Source organism: Myotis nattereri, assembly GCF_964212035.1.
Source record: "Myotis nattereri genome assembly, chromosome: 3".
NCBI classification, from domain to species: domain Eukaryota; kingdom Metazoa; phylum Chordata; class Mammalia; order Chiroptera; family Vespertilionidae; genus Myotis; species Myotis nattereri.
The window spans coordinates 7,346,330-7,368,759 of record NC_138077.1 but is presented as its reverse complement, the minus strand read 5'-3'; the positions used below and the strand labels follow the sequence as shown (position 1 = coordinate 7,368,759).

The 22,430-nt window shown below is 51.7% G+C and overlaps 2 protein-coding genes across 3 annotated transcripts in view; one reads left to right on the top strand and one right to left on the bottom strand.

Annotated features, from left to right (window-relative positions):
* Positions 1–361: 361 nt before the first annotated feature.
* RSPH1 (radial spoke head component 1) lies at positions 362–13,034 on the top strand. The gene is made up of 9 exons (XM_081088018.1): positions 362–503; positions 1,876–1,989; positions 2,092–2,197; positions 3,740–3,830; positions 4,326–4,461; positions 7,035–7,106; positions 10,607–10,766; positions 11,630–11,785; positions 12,839–13,034. Exons 1-9 carry the CDS (start codon positions 450–452, stop codon positions 12,889–12,891), a joined length of 942 nt encoding a protein of 313 aa, XP_080944144.1. The 5' UTR covers positions 362–449; the 3' UTR covers positions 12,892–13,034.
* A 4,946-nt stretch (positions 13,035–17,980) lies between these two features.
* Positions 17,981–22,430, bottom strand: part of UBASH3A (ubiquitin associated and SH3 domain containing A) — a 42,171-nt gene continuing 37,721 nt past the window's right edge. The window contains exons 13-14 of one of the 2 annotated variants that reach the window (XM_081088209.1): positions 21,036–21,142; positions 17,981–18,422 (exon numbers count right to left, since the gene is read on the bottom strand). In XM_081088209.1, coding sequence (XP_080944335.1) covers positions 18,285–18,422; positions 21,036–21,142 — 245 coding nt within the window. In that variant the 3' untranslated portion in view covers positions 17,981–18,284. Of the gene's footprint in view, positions 18,423–21,035; positions 21,146–22,430 lie in introns of both variants that reach the window. The other variant, XM_081088208.1, reaches the window with a different exon arrangement.

Sequence of the window (22,430 nt, the reverse complement as noted above, 5' to 3'; positions counted from 1 at the left end):
GGAGCGGGTCGGAAGGGCCAGTGCCAACACCCGGCAGGGTGAGGCCCTCTCTGGAGGTGGTCCCAAGCGCCTCCTGCGCCCCTTCTCGTTAGGGGCCGGACTCAGGGTGGCTCCGCGTTGGAGCATCACCCAGCAGCCCGAAAGCAGGGATTCCTGGGTCAGCCACGTGGCATCGGGTTAGACAGCGGGCGGGTACCGAGTCCGCCCCAGGCCCCGCCTCCCCTATCGTCCCGGGCGGCGATTGGCCGATGTGTCCCGTTGCTATGACAGCACCCGAGGGTTGCGGGGTGGCTCCTCCAGGCGCCGTCCCATCCCTCCGCCCGCTCCGGGAGGGAGGCGGGGCTGGACGCGTCTCTATGGCGACGGGGGACGCGGTGGTGGTACTTACGGACTAAAGTGGCGCCGGCGGCGGCGGCGGCGGAGGCGGGGATCTAGGTTGAGGCGAGGCCATGTCGGACCTGGGCTCGGAGGAGTTGGAGGAGGAGGGAGAAACTGATCTTGGGGTGAGAGCTCCAGCAGAGGGAAGGGCTTCCCGGGGTGCGCGGAGGCAGGCGGACCCCCGGAGGCCAGGTCGCGTTCGCACAATAGGGAGGTCTGGAGGCCAGTTACGGCCCCCCCCCCACTCCCGCCCCCGCCCCCTGCTCCGGGGGGCCCAGCCAGGGACGAAGAGCACGCGGGCCACAGTGGGCGCTGCGTCTTGGAAGTCGGTGGTGAAAGGGGAAACGTCATGACGTCAGCTGGCCACATCCCTTCTCGCTCTGTCCCCCTCCCCAACCCTCCTCCCGTTAAAGGCAAAGATTTCCAAGTCAAAGGCCCAAGCATCCTCCTCCCTGCCATTACCTCACCAGTTAGGTCTAGAATCAGCTGTGCTTTCTTCACTCTTGTGGGACCGACCCAGGTTATTGGAATTGTTCCTTGATTCAGGCAATAGGAGGTAAGGCACGCACAGTGAGGTGAGCGGGCTCTGTGTGAGCATATGTGGGGAGATTAACCTCTCTAAGCCAGAGGGAGGCCATTTCCTAGCCTTGACCTCTGTGTGTGCGCAGGGCACAGGGCTGAAATAGTTTCCAATTAACAGAAAAACCTAGCGCCTCTTCTGTGGCTACCATACCTTTTAACTAGTTCTGTACCTCCATCTCCCAGCTCCTACTTGCTTTACTGCTGCATGAGCCTCTCCATGCACTGGAGCCACCTGGAAGCCAGAAGTGCCAGGAGCCCAACCCTAGGCAGCCAGCGGCTGGTGCTGAAAACCAGGGCAAGCTGCAGTGATTTGCACTCCAGAATGCCCTGTGTGCTGCGGCGGAGTCCGGGACATCACTGGACATGAGCCGTGCTTGGTGGCCTCCTCTGCCGTATCTGTTACCCCTTCCTGGTTTCTCCCTGGAGCACTTAAAAAAATCCACTTGCTCAGGGTCTGCTTCTGAGGGAACCCAACCTACAACACCTGCCCAGTCAGTTGTCTAGTTTCTCTCCTCAAATGGCCCCACTGGACTTGTAACTTTTTTCTAAAAGTTGATTTCAGAGAGGAAGGGAGAGAGAGAGAGAGAGAGAGAGAGAGAGAGAGAGAGAGATATCAATGATGAGAACCATTGATTGGCTGCCTCCTGCACACCCCCTACTGGGATGGAATCTGCAACCCTGGTCTGTGCCCTTGACCGGAATCAAACTCAGAACCCTTCAGTCCGCAGGCCAATGCTCTATCCACTGAGCCAAAACAGCCAGGCAGGTTTGTAACTTTTTAGTGCCCAGGTATGGTTAGCTGCCTTTCCGAGGACTGGGAGGATTCAGTGGGATACTATTTATAAAATGCTTAGCACATGGTTGGCACTCAAACGGCGGCAGCTGTAATTATGCTGACTTTCTTGTTGTTGCCAGGAATATGAAGGGGAAAGAAATGAGGCAGGTGAGAGGCACGGCCACGGGAGAGCCAGACTGCCCAATGGGGACACCTATGAGGGGAGCTATGAACACGGAAAAAGACACGGCCAGGTCAGAACCGGTGACTCGCGTGGGTAGTTTTCTATATTTAATGCTCTACTAGCGAGTATTTAACTCAGGAATGATATGAATCCTATAATCAATGTGTTTCAGGGCATCTACAAATTTAAAAATGGTGCTCGATACACTGGAGAATACGTTAAAAATAAAAAACATGGTCAAGGCATTTTTATATACCCGGACGGATCACGATATGAAGGTAAAATGTTCTCGCAAAGCAGCTTCTTGTGCCGCAGACGTCTGCTTTTGGGATTGAACTCTTCTGTGACTACTGAGAAGAATGAGAAAGTTTAAAGTCCTCTGGATTAGTCAGTCACTCAACACACACACACTGTGTTCCTGTGTTCACAGGGTTGATGCAGAAACCAGAAAGCCTTGTAATTATGACAAATGGGACTGTCCCTGTGCCCAGCAAATTCTCCTCTGTGAGCCTGTGTCCTGAGAAGCAGATGCCAGAGAGGGAGGCTGCTGGGCAAGCACAGACCTTGGGGAGTGGGCTGCACCCAGGATGTCCAACGCTTGGTAGCATCTGTCTCTTTGAAGTTGTTTTTGCTGTCTCCATTTCTGGTAGACCTCTCTTCTGAGGAACACACTGCCTGTTTAGACCTGGTAGTGCCTTCACTGAGGGCGGCTGGGCAGAGAGGCATTCTGCCTTGTTAAACTAGTGTTCTTTTTTTTTTTTTTAAATATTTTTTTAATTGATTTCAGAGAGGAAGGGAGAGGGAGAGAGAGATAGAAACAACAATGATGAGAGAGAATCATTTATCAGCTGCCTCCTGCATGCCCCCTACTGGGGATGGAGCCCACAACCTGGGCATGTGTCCTGACCAGGAATCGAACCCTGACCTCCCTGTTTATAGGTCGATGGTCAACCACTGAGCAATGCCGGCTGAGCTAACCTGGTGTTCTTATTTCCGCGATAGGTCTTTACATGCCAGTGTTATGTCTCAGGAAGATCCTGGCTCCCTTATTTCCAAGAACCCCACTGCTGCCCCAGCACCATTGTCATCTGGTGGTGCCTATAGTGTTAGTCTAATCCCAACAAGGGATAAAGGAAGTTCCTGGGAAGAGAGACAAGTGGGGAGTGGGCACGAGCCTTCAGAAACTGTGCAGAATTCTGTGTTCTGGGCTTCCTTTCTGGGAAGAAGTTATCTAGTTTCATCAGATTTCCCCACAGAGTGTGACCCCAAACGACACGGTGTGACCTTGTCCAGGGGACCCCATCCCTCCGTGCCTTGGCTTCTCATTTGCAGGGAATTACTACATGTGGAACACGCAGAATCATGCTTGATGCATGGGGAACACCCAGTGAATGTTGGCTGCGTAACCACTTACGTGTGGGATGTCATCACCTCTTAGGAACCAGGGGTGAGGTGGGGAATGGAGTGAAATGCTGGCACCTGGCCAGGATCGAGCCTTGACGTGGTTGCTGGATCCCTAACCACACACAAGGCAGAGGAGTGTGGTGCTGGCACCGTTGGCAACAGGGCAGGCAAGCCCTGGTTTGAACCCTTGCTGTGCTGCTGGCCACACACACGTGACTGTGGCCCTGATGCATACACGGGCCCACCCCCGTGCTCAGTTACCGTGTGACTCAGCCTCCCTCAGCCAGCTTTCTACTCCATGCCATCCGGCCGGGAGGTAGGGGCCGGCGGGGAGTCGGAGTGGAAAGGGACAGCGGTGAAGGGGTGAAGGGCGGGTTCCCTTCTCACAGGGCTTGCTTTTGTGTCGTGTCTTCCAGGGGAGTGGGTGGATGACCTGAGGCAAGGCCACGGCGTCTACTACTATGTCAACAACGACACCTACACTGGAGAGTGGTTCGCCCACCAAAGGTTCGGTTCTCTCTTTAGTCCTATAGATAATTCATGTAATGAGAATATGACGATGTCTTATTAAGAAACAGAATCATGACAAAAGTTCACGTGCCAAGTCTGCCAGGCAGTTCAAACCCTGCCAGGCTTTCAGGCGAGGCTGCTGGACGATGCAGGTGCAGACCCATGGGGGAAAGCATGTGGGTCCTGCACCCCAGGGCCCTGGGGGGTGAGGGCACAGAGCAAGAACCTTCTGGGGACTAAGCCTCGGCTCCCAGGAGCACTGCTCTTCACGTGAGGACCAGCTGACCCGCAGGAAGGCCCCGCTGTCCGGCAGGCGATGCCCGCCCCATGCGTGGTCACAGGGAGCAGGAGCCATGCTCTGCTGGGGCAGAGATAGAAGATGATGGCCGTGACCCTGTGTCAGCCTAGGGCCCTCAGTGAACGGCCTGCCCACACACCCGGTAGGTTTCTTATGCTTCGGATCTAAAGGCTCTGTGCCCCTGTCTCCCCCAGGCATGGGCAAGGCACCTATTTCTACGCAGAGACCGGCAGCAAGTACGTGGGGACCTGGGTGAATGGACAGCAGGAGGGCGCAGCCGAGATCATTCACCTGAACCACAGGTACCAGGGCAAGTTCTCGAACAAAAACGTAAGTCAGCGGGAAGTGATGTTTGCCCGTGAAATCCTCAGTACCCCCTTCTCCCCAGCTTGAGTATCCGTGTGCCCGGGAAATACTGGAAACCCGGGGAAACCCTCCATCCCTCCGCATATGGAAAACAGGGCAATGGTGTCTACCTCTGAGCATCCGGATAACCCACAGAGGGCAGAGTTGGGGGGGCGGGGCGCCTGCCCAGTTTCTCTGCATCTCAGTAAATCCCAGTCTCTCCCAGCAGTGGCCGGGCACGTCCCCATAACACGGGGCATGTTGCCCTCTTGTGTGTGCTCAGTCTCACGGGGGAATCAGATGTGAGACCCTCGTTTGCCGGGAACGGCTGAACGTTTTCTGTGGTTGAGCATGTGGGGTTCTGACTTTCTCTCCCCTGGGAGGGGGGATGGGCGCAGGGCTGGAGCTGGGGAGGAAGATCATGAGCCCCTCCTCACCTGGTGGTTGTGGGACCGGAGAACCGCTTGGAGCACCAGACCTTGGGTCTGAGGCCTCCAGGTTGCAGTACTCACTCCGGTCATCTCCGTGGGCAGGACTTTGTGGCTCTGCTTGCCCTTCTGTCCGAGCCCTGGTGGGGTGCAGAGAAACCCCGACTGACTCAGAACCTACCAGCCTGGCGTTCCTGTGGCTCTGATCAGGGGCTGAGCAGACACTGTCCCTGAAGAAAGAGTTTGCTGGGCAAGTGAACGCTGTGAGATGTTGACATTGGGATTACTTAATGGATCCAGTGAAGGAGCCTCAGGCTCTCTTAAACTCAGATTTCATTTACATATGATCGAGCCCTAATTTCAGATTCTCCTGTTAGTCTTTGCAAAGCAGCGCATTCTCCTCAAACCTACACATTGCCCATGTGGTTCCCAGCATTGCCCATGTGGGTAATCATTAGGATGGAGATACACAGGTCAGAGAAGCAGCAAGTCTCGTGACAGATGCAAGGATGTGTGATAAGGATGTCATTTCAGATTACCAAGGAAATCATGGGAGAAGTCAAGAAATGGTGCTGGTAACCGTTTGGGCGGAAAAAGAAAATCAGCGTTTGTCCTCCAGCTTATAGATAAAGACGCTTCCTAGAAGAAATGAAGATTTAAATATAAACAAAAATCACTGCGAGAAAAAATAGGTTATTAACTTTGAAATGAGGAAAACTTTCTAAACAAAAAGCCAGGAGATTTTGCCTAATAAAAACCGTGCCATGCCAGCACGGCCAAGGGCGAACCTGAGGAGCGGTGGTGAAGGATTAAAGAAGACAGACAAAGAGAATACAGCTGGGGCCTGGTGGATCTCCCATGCCTGGATGAGGACACAGAAAGATCCAGCCTCCAAGCCGAGGCTTTATTTTATAGTCAAAGCAAAACAAGGAAGTAGTGAACATGGTTGCAATGTTTTTGTGAGTTTCACCTTGTTTTGGCAGAACTTACTGCACCTCCCACAGCCCATTAGCTACCGAGGAAGGAACTAGGGAGGGTTATAAGGTTAAGCTTAATTATGCTAAGAGGGCTCTGCCCTCCAAACTGGGACTTATTTGTGGCCCTGCCACAGGTCAGTCCGAGGCTTAACCCTGTAGCCGCACCCTACAAATAACAATCCCTTAGAGATTAGAAAATACTAGAAAGGAAATTTACTAGTAAGAGTTATATGATGAATGGGGTTAGGACATGTGCAACAGTTAATATATAAAAGACTCACATCAATCAATGTGATTTAAATGGTCAAAATATTAAAAAATATTTAACCTTACTAAATAACTTAAAAGGTATGACTTACAATGATTTGTTTATATATTTAAAAATGTAAAGATAGAACAAAATGTTAAGGTCCAGAAAAAAACAAGGGTTTGAGGACAAAGAGGCTCTTACTTGCTTCTGTGGGAGCCTCATTCTCATGTATATATACTGTGCAAACTTTTGTCCAGAAATGTTATTTCTGAAACTTTACCCAGAGGGAACTCTCCAAAGTGTACACAGTGATTTAACCCAGAATATGTTTACTCTGGCAGTCTTTGTCCAAGAAAAGTGTGAGCAGACCAAATATTGGCAATAGTGAATAAGTAAAATAGATTATAATTCTCAGATGAAATAAAATACAGGTTGACAACTGGTGCTGTGGAAGAACATTTGGACATATGGGAAGGTACTCATGCCATATGTCTAGTAAAAACAGAGTAGCAGTCAGTATATGTAATTATGATCAGATTTTAAATCAAGACCCCTCTGTCCTAGAAACAAGGTTACAGAGATTACATCAAAATGTTATTAGTAGTTCTGTCTCTATCTAGTTTGCCTGTGGCTGCGGACTTAAACTTTTATAATAAATGCATTACTTGTATAAAGGGATTAAATGTAGTTAAGTTTTTAAAAACAAACAAAATAGGCCGCGTACTTTGCAATTTCGTTAGCCGTTAGTTCTTAAACACATTCTTTGACCTATGTTGGACCTCCCCCCCCAGTCGCACGACGCAGGTAGGTTTTATGGGGGTAGCATTTCTAAAGCATTTTGGACTACCTATTGGGTGCTGACTCTCAAGAGTGAAGTACCTCTTGGTTTCTCTTTGCTTGTAGCCTATGGGCCCCGGGAAGTATGTGTTTGACATTGGATGTGAGCAGCACGGGGAGTATCGGGTCACAGATGCGGTAAGTGGCAGGGGATTTGTCGTCTCCTGCACTTGTGGGCAAGAGAGCTGCCCAGAGACATCGACCCCCTAGAGCAGTGGTTCTCAACCTTCTGGCCCTTTAAATACAGTTCCTCATGTTGTGACCCAACCATAAAATTATTTTCATTGCTACTTCATAACTGTAATGTTGCTACTGTTATGAATCATCATGTAAATATCTGATATGCAGGATGGTCTTAGGTGACCCCTGTGAATGGGTCGTTCGACCACCAGAGGGGTCGCGACCCACAGGTTGAACTGCTGCCCTAGAGGGAGCAGAGGAGAGTGGTGCCAGCTCTCAGGGACTTTCCCGTTTCCCCGCTCCTTCTTCACTTGCCTCTGTTAGTCTGGAACTGCATTGCCAGAACGCAACGAGATCATATCACAGTGATTGCTGAAAGCCAGGCCTGGTTTCCTGCAGAGAAACCAGCTAATTCTGAGCCAGCCAGAGGGCTCTGGGCAGGTCGGGCCCAGAAACAGTCCACTGAACTCTGTCACGGCGATGTCACCAAATCGTGCAACAAGCCAGTGCTTCGGGTATATTTGGATGACTCACGCCACTTACAATTTTCTCTTTTTGTTCCTTTCTAATACTTAACATTAATATTAATACTAAATTGATATTCTGTGGTTCGTTTTGAAATTAGCCAGCTAATTTGTCATTCTTAGGCATCTAAATGTGTGTGTGTGTGTGTGTGTGTGTGTGTATTCCTGCTATTATTGGCTGACTAAGGCCTGTAGATAATAGGAAATTTAGTAAAATACCTCAGGCATCACCCATCACTCCCCCAATCCCAAGGCTCACCCAGGGCACCCCACCAGGGCATCCCCCCACTAGGCAGGCCCTCAGCCCCCCTCTTCTCCTGGTTCCTTCCCCTGTGGTGTTCTACTTCCCTTGTATCACTCCACCACAGCCACCGTGTGCCCCAAAGCAGCCCGTGGTTCCCCAAGGTCTGTGGGTTGATGTCCACCTTCTTCCTGTGACCAGAATCTCAGTGACCCCCTTGGCCAGGTCATTTTCCCAGTTAACTGTAAAACAGGACATGGCTGGAATGATTGGTTTTGCTGCTAAAAATGAGGCCCCCACTACCCCTGAGCATCATGTCTTCTTGGTTCCCAGGACGTCCAGTCTGAGTGTGAGGAGGGTGTCCAGAAGTCCTCGGGACACGCCACCTTCCCACGCGGTTCTACTACTCAGCACGTTCATCTCTGTGTCGCCCCCACACCAGCCCCGAACTTAACACACATTTGACTGGCTTTGCTGTTCGATCGACAGCAACTGTTTCCTGCTTTCGCTCTCCCTGCGGTTGGACACCTCTTACATGGCCCTTGAAGGACCTGCTATTCACTGTGCTGCCACTAGTCACAAATCTAGCCTCCATGGTCTTATTGGTGATGGAGCAGTTGTTTTAACTTGTGAAGTGATAAAAAACAAACAAACCCACACACATCTTATTAAGTATTTTTCAGTTTTAGGCCCTTGGGGCAAAAGTTAAATTAGAAGTCAGTATTTCACCCCCTTCCCCTCTGGCAGCCACCACACTGTTGAGTGAAATCATATGGTTCTTAGCTTTTTCTGAGTGGGGAAGGGCGTCCTAATCTATGGTGACAGGAGGAGGTTTGATTTTGGGCGGTGGGCACACGGTGCAATATACAGATTTTGTAACATAAGAACTCATACCTGAAACCTGTATAATCATATTGACCAATGTCACCCCAATAAATTGAATAAAAAGAAAAAGAAGTCAGTATTTCAGGACGATGAGAAGCAAGTTGGAAGGACATCTAAGGGGGGAAACATTGGTATAGACCTCCACCGCCATCCACATTTGGGAATAACTCCGTGAACTAGCACACTTGACTCGAGGACCTTTGTCCACGGCGACCACTGTGCTCTGGTGAGGGTCAGACTGTGATGAAACAGAAAAGCCTACATTTTCACTTCTGGCTCCCAAAGGGGAGTGCAGTCCCTTAGCGAAGGGGTGGTGATCTGCAGCCATGGACCAAACCTGGTGGCAGCCTGTTTTGATTGTTTTTCAACTGTGCTAAAATACATACACTACTTGCAATTTCAACCATTTGTAAGTGTACACTCCTGTGGCATTTAATCCGTTCACCTGTCATGCAGCCATTACTGCCATCCATCTCTGAAACTCTTTTTATCTCCAAACTCTGTCTCCGTTGAACAATATCTTCCTCCCCCTACCCCCAGTTGTCACTTCTGATTTACCTTCTGTCTATGAATTTGCCTGTTCTAGATGTTTCATATGAGTGGGATCATATGAGTGGGATTTGTCCTTTGTGTCTGGATTTCCACTTAGTATAGTGTTTTCAGTGTTTGGCCATGTTCTAACAGGTGTCAGAATGTCCTTTTAATGGCTGAGTAACACCCATTGATGGACACGTGGGTTGCTTCTACCTCCTGGCTACTGCGAATAATGCTGCAGTAGACATTGGTCTATAAATATCTGAGTCTCTATGTTCAGTCCTTTTGGATGTATACCTCCGAGTGGCATTGCTGGGTCATAAGGTGACTCTGTGGTTAGTTTTTTGAGGAACTTCCCAGTTTTCCTTCGTGGCTGCACCGTTTACATCCTCACCCTCAGAGCACGTGGCTCCATGTCCTGTTTTGTAGATGAGGTTTCTGGAGCCCAGCCACACTGCTCATTTACCGTCACCCGAGGCTGTTTTGTGACAACGGCAGGGTGCGTAGTGGCCACAGACACCCGGTGGCCAGCAGAGCCCTGGATAGTTGTTAGGAAAGTTTACCGACGCTAGTCCTGGAACAATGTTTTTCAAAGTACACGTTGCAACCGTTTCATGACTCATGGCGTCAATTTAGCTCATTGTGAGCAACGTTTACAAAACTGAAAATGGAATAAAAGTGGATGCTGGCCATGGAGACAAGCACGTGGATTTGGCTTCAGGCCTGTGCTTCGTGGCGCGGGGTCGTGGCATGCCGTGGCTTTCCTCCTGTGGCTGAGCCATGGGAAGTAGCTGCTCTGGAATTTTATTTTCCCTCCAGAATCCTTGAAACTAGAGCTTCAGTCTTTATCCCCTTCAACATCGTTGCAAGGTTGTCTTAGCAGGCTGCGAGGCCTGTTCTTCCTGCAGTGTTAGCTGTATTATGTAGAAGGAATCTTAGAGCAGGAAAATGTAGCTGAGCGGCGCATGGAGAAGCGCATTTTGGCCTGGTCACATCTTACCTGTTCCAGGGCTGGGGAGTGAGTCCGCAGGCGTTCCAGGCTCCAGCAGGGAGTGGGTAGGCACAGTGTCCCGCTGCCCTTCCGTTTCCCATCCCAGTGCCTTCCAGAGCCGCGTAGACGGTACCTGGGAAGCCGGCAACTGATCTGCTCTCTGAATGGTGCTGTGATCATGCTCAAATGCACTGACACACCTGCCCTTTCTCTCCTTCCTCTAAGTACCCCACACCTCGTTTACACAAATGTAGGCAAGTTCACATTTTTAAACTTCAAATAGGAAAGAGTGGAAGAGGAAGAGGAGGAGGAGTCGGTAATAACTGCCGTTCCAAAATGGAAAGCTATCAAAATCACAGAGTTGGCCTTGTGGACACCGACCCTTGTTGAAGAGCCGCCGCCCACGGATGTGCCTGGCCAGGAGGAGACCCCGGCAGCTGAGGGTATGGCCCCTGCCGGCGTGGGGCGGGGCGGGCTGAGCACAGCCTCTGCATAGGCCGCTGTGGCCGGGCTCCTGGGGGAGCCACCACCTGGCTCCTCCCGTGTGCATGGGGTATGAGGGAGAGGATCTGGGACCCGGGCCTCCAAGCCCTGAATCAGTAGGACTGAGTGCATAGAGCCCAGCCATGGCTCAGGCCCTCGAACACCTTGGCTGACTCCATGGGAAGCCCCTGGCGCTAAAGTCCCTTGGAACACTTCTCCCCTCACCTGGGTCAATGGTTGCCTGTGGGCGTGGCCTCAGGAAAGCCAGCTGACAGCAGCTGGGGGACGAGCCCTTCCCAGAAGAAGGGTCTTCCCGAGGGGCAGTTAGGCGGCCTGGGATGCTGGAGAATTGCAAGTGATTAGAAGCTGGGTCAAGCTGGCCTCAGTGAAATAACACAGTTCATTGGCTCACACAGCTGGGAGGTCGGGTGGAGCCAGCTTCAGGCGTGGCTGGGTCAGGCCGCAGCTCTGGGTCTCTCCTCTCACAGGCAGGGGATCTGCTCTCTTCCCCTTGGAGACTCATCCCAATGACTTTATCAGATTGTCACCCAGTCAGCTCAAGAGCCCTGGGGAACAGAGAGCTTATTTCTCAGTCTGATCCTCAGAACCCTGGGGACATAGTCATCCTCCCAGAATGGTCACTGTGACCGGGGACAGATGCTCTGCTGGCCCGGCCTGGGCTGGAGCTGGGTGACGTCCCCTGGGGAGGCATGAGGGAGAAGCTGGGTGCGGGAGGGAGAGTGGGTCCCGAGCGGGGGAGGAAGCGGCCGCCCTGCACAGGCCTGCGCCCTGCTGGACGCTGTCTTCCTTTGTCTCTTCGCAGCCCGGGGAGAGCTTGGGGAGGAGGCCCAGCCCCTAGCGGATCTCTCAGATGGGGAGGCCGATTTCATGAGGCCCGGAGAGGAAGACGCTGATAACTTCAGGGAGGAGGGCGAGTACGGCCGGGAGGAGTTCCGCTTCGACAACATAGACCAGCAGGGTGAGCCTGAGCTCTGGGGGGTCACACACGCTGGGCAGGCTGGGAGGATCTCTTCCCTTTGACCCCCACCCTGGGCCAGGCTGGGAGAAGGTCTCTGAGCACCTTCTGTGAACTCACGTGGGACCCACAGGGGTGCTGCTCCTTCCCCGGTGCTCCTGCAAACCTCTCGCGACGGCAGGGACAGCAGGTCCCGCGGACACTCTCTCTCTGCTCTTTGCTAATCTCCGTTTATACCAGGCGAGCAGGCCTCCGCTAGAAACGCAGAGCTTGGCTGTGTGTTGTCACATGGTTTAGCAGGGCTGGGGCACAGGGGTAGGAGCTGGCAATGTTGGGAACCAGTCCTTTATCATAAAAAATATATATATTTTTAAATAGATTCTTAGAAGGGAGAGAGAGAGAGACAGGAACATCAATGAGAGATAAATATTGACCAGTTGCCTCCTGCACGCCCCCTACTGGGATGGAATCCCCCAACCCGGGCATGTGCCCTGAACAGGAATCAAAACGGTGACCTCTTGGTGCATGGTCAATGCTCAGCCACTGAGCCACACTGGCCAGGCGGGGACCAGCCCTTTTTAAATGGGTTTGACTGTACCATTAATCTAGAAGCTTCTGCCACTCAGGTCCTGGGAAGGCCTTCCCCACCCAGAACCCGAGGTGGGGGGAGCAGGAGAAGGGGTCTGGTGTGAGCAATACTCAGGATGAGGATCCGAGAACCAGGCTGGGAGAGAGTGGGGCATGACATCAGGACCAGCTGGTGTCTGAGACTTCAGGTTCCTGAAACAGCCTGGACAGAAGGACATTGCCTTGGCTCAGAGGTTTTAGCCTCCGGGACATTTGGCAGCATCTAGACTTGGAGGGCTGGGCAGGGTGGTGGGCAGTGCTACTGGCATCTTCTGGGGTGGAGGCCAGGGATGCGGCTAAATGTTCTATGATGCACAGGACAGCCTCACATGGACAACCATCCAGTCCAACATGCCGACTCGGCAAATAAAGAATTTTAAAATAGAAAAAAGTTCATATCAAATACTCATGTTTCCCTTTCCTTCCCAGGAAATGTGGGTTTCGAAGAAGATGACCCTAGACAATCCGATCCTCCAGACTAAGATGGGCCCAAAGTGAGGGGCCTGTGCCACCCAACGCCTGGTGCTCGGGGAGTTAACACCAATCATTACTGATCGTTCGTATTTAGTTGTTTGTGAAAATGGTTTACAGTTGCAAATAAAATTTTCATTCTCCTTTGTTGTTGAAATCGCCTGTGCTTCCAGTTCTTTAAACTAAGAGTTCCCAGGTTGCCTTGCCCTGGTTTTCAGCGTGTCTTCTCCTAGGATGAAGAATTGCCATACACCTGCCCCTCCATAGGAGATGGCGATGGAGTGGACTCCCGGCTGAGCTAGGACAGTGATTACAGACTGAATTCCCTCTCTCCTTTACCTCAAGACACTAGGAAAGCACCCAGACAATAAGAATGCCCATGCGATTCTCATAAAACACAACACGTATTTCTGGGAGCCCCCAAGGGAGCTCATGGGTGCTCAAGAAGGCATCCATTGGACAAGTTCAAATTGAGGTTTGACCTTTGACCCCACACCTGTACATCACAATCATGGGTCACATGGTTGTCCCTCTGTGTGTGTCTGTGTTCTAATCTACTCTTTTTTTTTAAAAAATATTTTATTGATTTTTTACAGAGAGGAAAGGAGAGGGCTAGAGAGTTAGAAACATCGACGAGAGAGAAACATTGATCAGCCGCCTCCTGCACACTCCCCACTGGGGATGTGCCTGCAACCAAGGTACATGCCCTTGACCGGAATCGAACCTGGGACCCTTGAGTCCACAGGCTGAGGCTCTATCCACTGAGCCAAACCGGTCAGGGCCTAATCTACTCTTTTCATAAAGATACCAGTCCACCCCAATGACCTCATTTTACTTTAATGACCTTTTTAAAGGCCTGTTCTGAGGTTAGGACTTCAACTTATGAATATGAGAGACACACACAATTCAGTCTATAAAATTCACCAATATGACTCATATCTAAAATATGCCAAATTTGGTTCTAAAATAAGACTTAATTCAGGGGAAAATGATGATGACTCTTCTCAGATAAACACAGGAGAGTGTTGGCCAGGTTGCAGTGGTCCCAGACCTGTCCCTAAGCAGTTCTCCAGCAGAGGCACCGAGTTAGGCTCCTCGATTCCTTTGCTGCTAGCCTGAGGCCAGCTGCCCCTCCCATTTTCACCACCTTCCATCCATTGTGCCACGAGGTATATTAATATAATTAATATCCACCATGTCAAAACCCAAGAGTCCCTTCCAGGTTTGTGTTTTCGAGCCCACAGGTGAGGAAATCAAGGTGCTCATGTCATGGGTGTTGGAGGTTGGAGTCCCTGGTAACAGGACGCCCATTTCCAGATGATGTCAGTGGGGGGTCAGACTAGGTTTGTAAACACAAGGACCAGCTCCGGGACAGGAAAGAAGGAAGAGGACAGTGGTCAGAAATCTTTCTTTCTTTGTTTAATATTTGGTTTCTTGTTAGTTCATAAAGTTGGAAACTTAGTCACTTCGATCTCTGCCCTTATTCAGCCCATTTCCCAGGACTCAGTTCTTACAATGAGGTTCATTCTGGAAGCCAAGAATGACAAACTAGACTTTTCTGTCATTGCAGCAGAATTTGGGGGGTGGGTCTAGTCAGAACCAGAATTATAAAATAGAAACAAAGTGGTGTTTCTTGCACACTTGACCTGGAGATGGAGATTTAAGCACCTCTCGGTGTCCCTTGCAAAGGACATGATGTGCCCCTCATATTATCCAGGGGCATGACACCCAGAAGACTTGCCCCTGGGAGGGTGAATCCAGACACCTGTGGACAACCCCAAATTTGTTAGTGGCCATTAGCTTGACCTGCAAAGCTTTTATTCTTCATGATGACTAGTGAGGTCGGTGTGGCACTGGGTACCCGGGGAGCAAGCAGGGGGCCTGGGGTGGGCAGCACATCCAGGGATGACTATGTCCTACTCTGAGCACTTGGATGGCTTTTCCTTTTTCTTCCGCAGGGCTGGGCTGAGAGGACACCACTGTGAGACCCCTATCAACCACCTGAACCAACTTCTCAACGTCAGAGGTACCATTTTACAACTGTCATCTGGGCAGATTTCACTGCCGTGGGTCCCTGTCTGGTTTGTCTTACTCATTATTCAGGGCAGAACCCATTTTCCCCATTTTCAAAGCTCCCCTCCCCTCTCCACTTGATCAAAAGAGATAAAGAAGAAGCTGAAAACAACCTACACCAAGGGGGGCGTGTCTCAAATCCTTACACCTGGGCCCCTGTAATAGCAGCCCTGATATGCTGGGGTGTGATGTGCTCAAGAATGCCCCCCGAAGCCTGGCCTGTTTGGCTCAGCAGTTGAGTGTTGACCCAGGAGAGGTCACTGGTTCAATTTCCGGTCAGGGCACATGCTGGGGTTGTGTGCAAGAGGGAGCCGATTGATGATGTTCCTCTCTCATCTCTCTCTCTCCCTTCCTTTCTCTCTAAAAATCAATAAAAACATTTTTTTTTTTGAAAAGAGTGGCCCTGAAAGATGTCCGCATCCCAATTCCCAGACTTGTGCATGTGTTCCCTTTCAGGGCCTTTGCAGATGGGATTGAGCTAAGGATCCTGAGATGCAGAGATGATCCTGGATTATCTGCACTGGATGGACCCAATGTCACCACAAAAGACCTTACAAAAGGGAGACAGGAGGGTCAGAGTGAGAGGCAGCGAGATGGTGGACAGAGGGACCAGAGAGACTTGAAGATGTGCACCACTGTCTTTGACAATGGAGGAAGGTGCTATGGGGCAAGGAGTGGGGGTAGGGTGCCTTAAAAGCTGGAAAAGGCAATGAAATAAATTCCCCCCCAGAGCCTCCTGTTGACCTGTTTTAGAACTTGTGATCTCCAGAAATGCAACAGAATAAATCATGTGTGTGTGTGTGTGTGTGTGTGTGTGTTAAAATTTGTGTTATCTTTACCACTCCGTGATGGCGCCTTGTTACAGCAGCAACAGGAAGCTAATACCCGGGGTGGGGTCACCAAGCAGCAGTTTCCTGGTGTTGGTCTGGTTTCTCCTTTTATGGAACGTTCTGCCTCTGTTTGCCCCACACAGCCAAAGAGTGATTGAAATACAAAAGGGAAAAACAGTTGGGAACTTGGCAAATAGGAACATCCTATATAATAAAACCCTGATATGCAAATTGACCGAATGGTGGAATGACCAGCAGAATGACCAGTCGCTATGATGCGCACTGACCACCGGGGGCAGACGCTCAATGCAGGAGCTGCCCCTGGTGGTCAGTGCGCTCCCACACGGGGGGCGCTGCTCAGCCAGAAGCCAGACTCATGGCTGGCGAGCGCAGCGGTGGTGATGGTAGCCTCTTTCGCCTCTGCTGTAGGCGAGCAGTAAGGAGCAAGGGGTCCCAGACTGCGAGAGGGCACAGGCCAGACTGAGAGAAACCCCCACCCCCAGTGAATGAATTTTGTGCACCGGGCCTCTAGTCCTATCTAATAATAGACAAACATGGTAATTGACTGTACCTTCACTATGCCTCCCATTGGCTAATCAGTGCGATATGCAAATTAACTGCCAACAAAGATGGCGCTAATTTGCATACTGCAGGCAGGGTGGGACAGCGCGAGCTGCCAGTGCGCTGCCATCCAGGGCAGGCCCGCCCCAGAAGCCCCAACAGCCGGCCTGCCTTGCCACCCGGGACCCAATTGGCGGGTCCTGGGCGGCAAGGCAGGCCGGCCCCAGAAGCCCCGGAAGCCACCTGATATGGTAGTAACTCTATCAGTAAGCACTTTGAAAGTCAGTGGCATAAATGCACCAAATAAAAGACAGATTATGAGGGTGAATCAAAAAACAAAACCCACTTTAAATATAAAGACACATATAGTTAAAAGTAAATGAATTAAGCTGCAGCCTGTTTTGCTCAGTGGATAGAGCATTAGCCCGTGGACTAAAGGGTCCCAGGTTGGATTCCAGTCAAGGGCATGTACCTCAGTTGCTGGCTTGATCCCCAGTCCCTATCAAAGCATGTGCAGGAGGCAACCAATCAATGTGTCTCTCCCTTTCCCTTCACTCTCTCTAAAATTCAATGGCAAAATATCCTTGGGTGAAGATTAACAAAAACAAAGTAAATGGATTAAGTAACATTAAAGAGATTATAAGAAAAATATATTCCAAATTTTGTTAGTTGTATAATGGTTATGTTTAAATTATTAACACCTAAGAAATTGGACGAAGGGTACATATAATATGCTGTAGTATTTTATAGTTTTTTTTACATGTATGAGATTATTTCAAATTGAAATATTAAAAAATTAATAAAATATTAATTGAAATGTGTATGCATTACATGAAAAATCTTCTAATTGCTTCTAGCATAATTTATTAAATTGTGCTAAAATTTACAAGGGTTCAATTAAAAAATATCTTAATTCTAAATGATATAATAGAAAATATATAATAGTGCAGTTATAAGCACATATCTGAAAATAAAAATTTAAAGAAGTGAATTTAAAGAAGGGATTAGCCAAAGAAAATATATGCACAACCCATGGACACAGAGAACAGTATGGTGATGGCCAGAGACAAGTGGGGGGCAAGAGCTGGGGAGAGGGGACAAAAGGAGGGAAATAGGGACATCCTATATAATAATAATAAAAGGCTAATATGCACATTGACTGAACGACAAAATGACCGGTTGCTATGATGCACACTGGCCACCAGGGGACAGACGCTCAATGCAGGAGCTGCCCCCTGGTGGTCAGTGCACTTCCATATGGGGAGTGCCACTCAGCCAGAAGCTGGCTCATGGCTGGCCAGCGCAGTGGTGGTGGCAGGAGCCTCTCCCACCTCCGTGGCAGCACTAAGAATGTCCAACTAACGGTTTAGACCCGATCCCTTGGGGACCTAAGCCTTTAGTCGGACATCCCCTGAGGGCTCCCTGGCTGCCAGAAGGATGTCTGACTGCAAGCTTAGGCCTGTACCCCCCGGGGAGTGGGCCTAAGTTGACAGGTGGACATCCCCCAAGGGGTCCTGGACTGTGAATGCGTGCAGGCTGGGCTGAGGGACCTTCCCTGCCCCCCCCCCCCCGCCCCCCAGTGCACAAATTTTTGTGCACCGGGCCACTAGTATAAAATAAAGTGGAAATAACCTTTGGTGTGTGTGTGGTGGGTCTTTAATCCCTGGAAATTAGAGTCACAGTTCTTATTGCCCTCCAAACCACATGGCAGACACAAGTCACAGGTGGCATCGGGCAGCTGAGCCTGCAGGGGCCACAGACCCACAGGTGGCGGCCAGGAACTGAAAGCCACAGCGGTCTGCCTGGAACATAAAAGTGCACTTTGTGCTTCTACCAATCCCATCAGGCGGGACTAAGGTCCCTTCCCAGCACAGTATCTTTCAGCCTCCGTACGAGTCTCGCCTCTTCCTTGTGAAGCTGTGCAAACATAATGGGGGCTCTCAGTTGCCCAGGATCCAGTTCCTCCAGTTAAACGCGGAGTTGGAGCCGTGGGTCAGTGTCTTCACAGGGGGGGCCACCAACGCCCACTTTCCTTCCTCTTTATTTTCCTCGCAGAAGCACATTCCCAGAGAAGGGATCTAGAGGAGAGTTACATCACTTATTAATACTTTATACCAAGTCAATTGATTTTAGACTCGTTCTAAAGCCAACGGACAGGTGCGCCTTGGAGGCTGGCGTGATGTGCCCAGACTGTCATTGCTGCCTTGACACGTAACAGGGCAGTTCTTAGGGGGGTAGGGGGGCGGCCAGGACAACGGGAAATGGGGATGTTATCAACTGGGGATGCTATCCAGTGGGGGGAGGTCAGGGGTGCTGCTAGCATCCCACAATGCACAGGACCCCTCCAAACAAAGTGTTATCCCGTCCACGTGTCTGGGGTGCCAGTGCCAAGGCTGAGAACCCTGTCTACCGTCAGAAGAGTGGCTTACAGTCTCAGAGTTAGCATCACAGAAAGATCCAGGTGATGACAAAGTGGAACTTGAGGCAACTCCTTCGTGTGTGAAATGAACGTGTTGAAGTAGATCTTTGATTCGAAGGCCTTTGCGTTTACCTGTTTTGCTTTTCTTTCCGTACTCTCCCTTTTTAATGTCTAGAAATTCCTTGGTCAGACAGAATTTGCAAAAATTCCATCACACGGGAGTGGTGGGGGGTCTAAGTGGAGGCTAGTGTTGACTCAGGGATGACGCCTTCCTTCTGCTTAGAGAGACTGGTGGGAGTGTGTGATAGGTGGGTGAGGGGCAAGCAGCAGAGTCTCTTTCCTGCTGCCCCTGACGAGAAGGCCCAGGGTTGGGCAGAATTCCTTGATGAATTTCTGACCCCCGAGAGCAGCTTATTTGGGGGTGGGGTGGTGTGGACATCAAATCATCAGCATAAGAATATTGCAGGCCCGGCCCGTGTGGCTCAATAGTTGAGCCTTGACCTATGAACCAGGAAGTCACGGTACCATTCTCAGTCAGGGCACATGTCTGGGTTGTGGCTCACTCCCCAGTAGGGGGTGTGCCGGAGGCAGCCGATCAATGATTCTCTCTCATCATTGATGTGTCTATCTCTCTCCCCTGCTCCCTTCCACTCTGAAAACAATAAAAATATATTTACAAAACAAAGAGAGTTATGGGAATTTGGAAACTCAAGGCTGGCATCTCCAGAAGGGAGGCCAAGGGCTGGGGTGTGGGTGGGGATATGATCACTAAAAGGAACGGGTTTTGGAACAGCAACATGGCATTCTCGCCAGCGCCTGCGTGTGCAGCGCGGCTGTCTGTGTGAGACGGGACCCCCGGGAGACCCGGGGCTGCGGGCACGGTTGCAGCGGTCCATGGGGGCAGCACAGGAGCACACGGGGAGACAGTGATGACTGCAGGAGCGAGAGCAACACTTTTCTCCAGGAGACCCTGAGAAAAACCTATACAGAAGTGTCCCAGTGTGGCCTGGGGGCGGGGGGGGGGGGCGGGGGGGCTCAAGCAATGCATGTGGACAATGGTCAGCTGGTGGTCCTGGAACCCGGAGAGCTCAGACATATCGGGGTCATACTTGGGAAACTCCACCTGGACAAGTTTCTCTCAGGTCCAGAGGGAACTGGGACAGGAGAGAGCGGGCACGTGTGGCACAGGTGACCCAGCGTCTCAGGTGCAGAAGCTCTTTGATGCTCTCCAGGTGAGAGAGGAGGGCCGGGAGGGGCTCAGGGAGACACAGAGCCCATGTGGTTGGACTCCTCTGCAGCCCCAGGCCCCTCGGGGCGGGGCGACACCTTGCTGCCACACCTGTGCAAACAAGCTGTGGCCAGTGGCACATGATAGTTTTGTGTGACGGAATCATGTCCAGGACTCGTTTCCTATCACAGCTGTTGTCTACACACTGTCCCCCCAGCCTCAAGGCCATTGTCAATTCCTTGGTCAATTTGATACAAAGACAAGGGCAGAGGGCGCATCTGACCCTGGGTAGATTGTGGGGGCAGGGGCAGGGGGTGGGGCCTCAGTTCCTGAGTCTGCCCGCCTCAATTCACCTCACTAACCGGATAAAGCAACCTTCGCCTTGTTGGGGACGTCCCACAAGTTGGTCCAAGTACCCATTATCCTTCTCGACATGTCTGTCACCGGTTTGATTTTTCCAGAACTGTTGACCCAGCCCAGCCAGCCCTGAGCACTCTGGCAGCTACGACAAGCTCTGTGTGTCCCATGGCTGGATGGCTCCCAAGGCAAGAGGTGGGGGTGGGAGGGGTGGGGGGGGGGAAGGTTGGAGTGGGGGGGAGGGGAGGCATGGCGGAGGGATTTCCTTTCTGCCTCCTGGGTCCCTAGAGCAAGCCAGTCCAGCTGTTGTCCTTTCTCTTTTTATCCAAATTGCTTGCTTCTTACTGGACCATCTGTTCAACTCCGGGAGTTGCAAGGAATTATCACGTGGACTGACCTTTAAAAAGCCCCGCGTCTTTTTTTATTTTTTTTTTTAAAAAAATATCATCTTGGCAGCAAATGGCCAGAGTTGCCACCCTGATGATCAAGATGACAACCTCGCCCCCCAGCTCCCTGCCCAAGGCTGCCCTGCGCATGAGAGCTTGTGGGCACAGTCTCAGGGGACAGGCGGGCCCCTCTGCCCTGCGCTGTCAGGCTGCTTGTTGTCATTCTGAGAAGGGCCTGTGATGACCCTGGGTTCTTGGGCTGCCTGACTTTGTGGTCCGAAGAGGAAGGGCGGGCACGTACCTTTCTCACCAGCTGGGCGAAGTCCGCGCAGTCCCGGGGCGGCAGCCTGAGCAGCGGGCGCGTGCAGGAGTCCAGCGTTGAGCCGTGGCCCACGATCAGGATGACGCCTGCTGGGAGGAAGAAGAACAGCTCAAGGTCCAAGCAGGCACAGGGAGCGCCTTTGTTAGACTGGAGGTCCCCACAGTTCCTGGGGTGAGGCTACCTCACGGTGCCCCCACACCTTGAGAGGCCCTGGGGGTAGAATAGGTGTGGCTGGTCATGGCTCCATAAAGCAGTCCCACCTCTCATGGTAAATGGCTGGTTCTTCAGAGGGTATCACATCCTCAGGCAGGGTCTGGGGTGGGACCTCGCGGGGATGTGAGCCAGCAGCGGGCTCTGAGCCGCCACCTCTCTCGGGACATAGTGGTGGCTGCCGCCCAGCCTGATCCGATGATTGGCTTGAGGACTATCAGCTGGCTGATCACGATGAGCCTGCCGATGACTCACGGTGGGTAAGGACATCCAGAGTCCACTGGCTGAGTGAGTCTCCCTCCGGTGACAGGACCTGGGAGCCAGAGCCAGGACAAAGCAGAGCTGGGGAGGCTCACCCCCTGGGAGTCAGGGAGGTGTCTGACTGGCTCCACCTAGAGGAGGAAATCAGGCCAGCGCTCCCTCGGAAGGCCAGGCTGACACAGAGCAGTCCCTTTATGCCAGTCACCTCCTAATGTGACTACAGATCCTCCACTGTGAGCCCAGACTAAAGCTCCGATCTTCTCTTCCTGTGGTATTTCCCATTAATTTCACGCTCAGATCTTTGGCCTCCAATCTCATGGTTGGGTGCTAGGGTGCTGTGCTGGGAGGTGGTATTTCAGACCCCACGGGAAGGCAAGGACTTAGCAGATTACGTAATGCCTGTGAAGGGCCCACCGGTGCCAGGGGATGGCTAGGTATGAGCGTTTACCTCCAGCCCAGCTGGACTCTCTGTTGCTTCCACACCTCTTGCCCTCCTGCCTCGCTCATGGGCCCTCCCCCTGGGGCGCATTCACCTCCCAACCCTCCTCTTCCTACCCAGGGCCGCCTCCTCAGGGCCCCGGCCGCTTGCCACACGCTTGGACCGAGGAGCTTGTTCCCTGCGGTGAGCAGCACACACGGTGCTCCGTGGACATCGGAGCTGACGGAGCCGTGGTCCTGCATCTGAGTTCCTGAAGGACTGCAGGGGGCCCTTGCAGGGGGCTCATGCCTGGCACTGACATTTGCTGGTGGCGGAGGCTTGCAATGGGACAGCCAGAGGGGTGGCGGGTGGGGCCCTGAAAGCTCAGTGAAAGGCCCTGTCACTTTCTGTCCTCTGATGTCCTGTGGCAATAACTGTAACAACAGGTGTTTGACAATTAATCAAATGTCACTGCGGTGTGGTTC

What these genes read in the sequence shown, in the direction of transcription:
- RSPH1 (XM_081088018.1), top strand. Translation starts at nt 450, where the DNA reads ATGTCGGACCTGGGCTCGGAGGAGTTGGAGGAGGAGGGAGAAACTGAT. An exon ending in GCAAGTTCTCGAACAAAAAC is followed by an intron (nt 4,462 to 7,034) that starts GTAAGTCAGCGG and finishes CTTTGCTTGTAG; the next exon opens with CCTATGGGCCCCGGGAAGTA. An exon ending in CGACAACATAGACCAGCAGG is followed by an intron (nt 11,786 to 12,838) that starts GTGAGCCTGAGC and finishes TTTCCTTCCCAG; the next exon opens with GAAATGTGGGTTTCGAAGAA.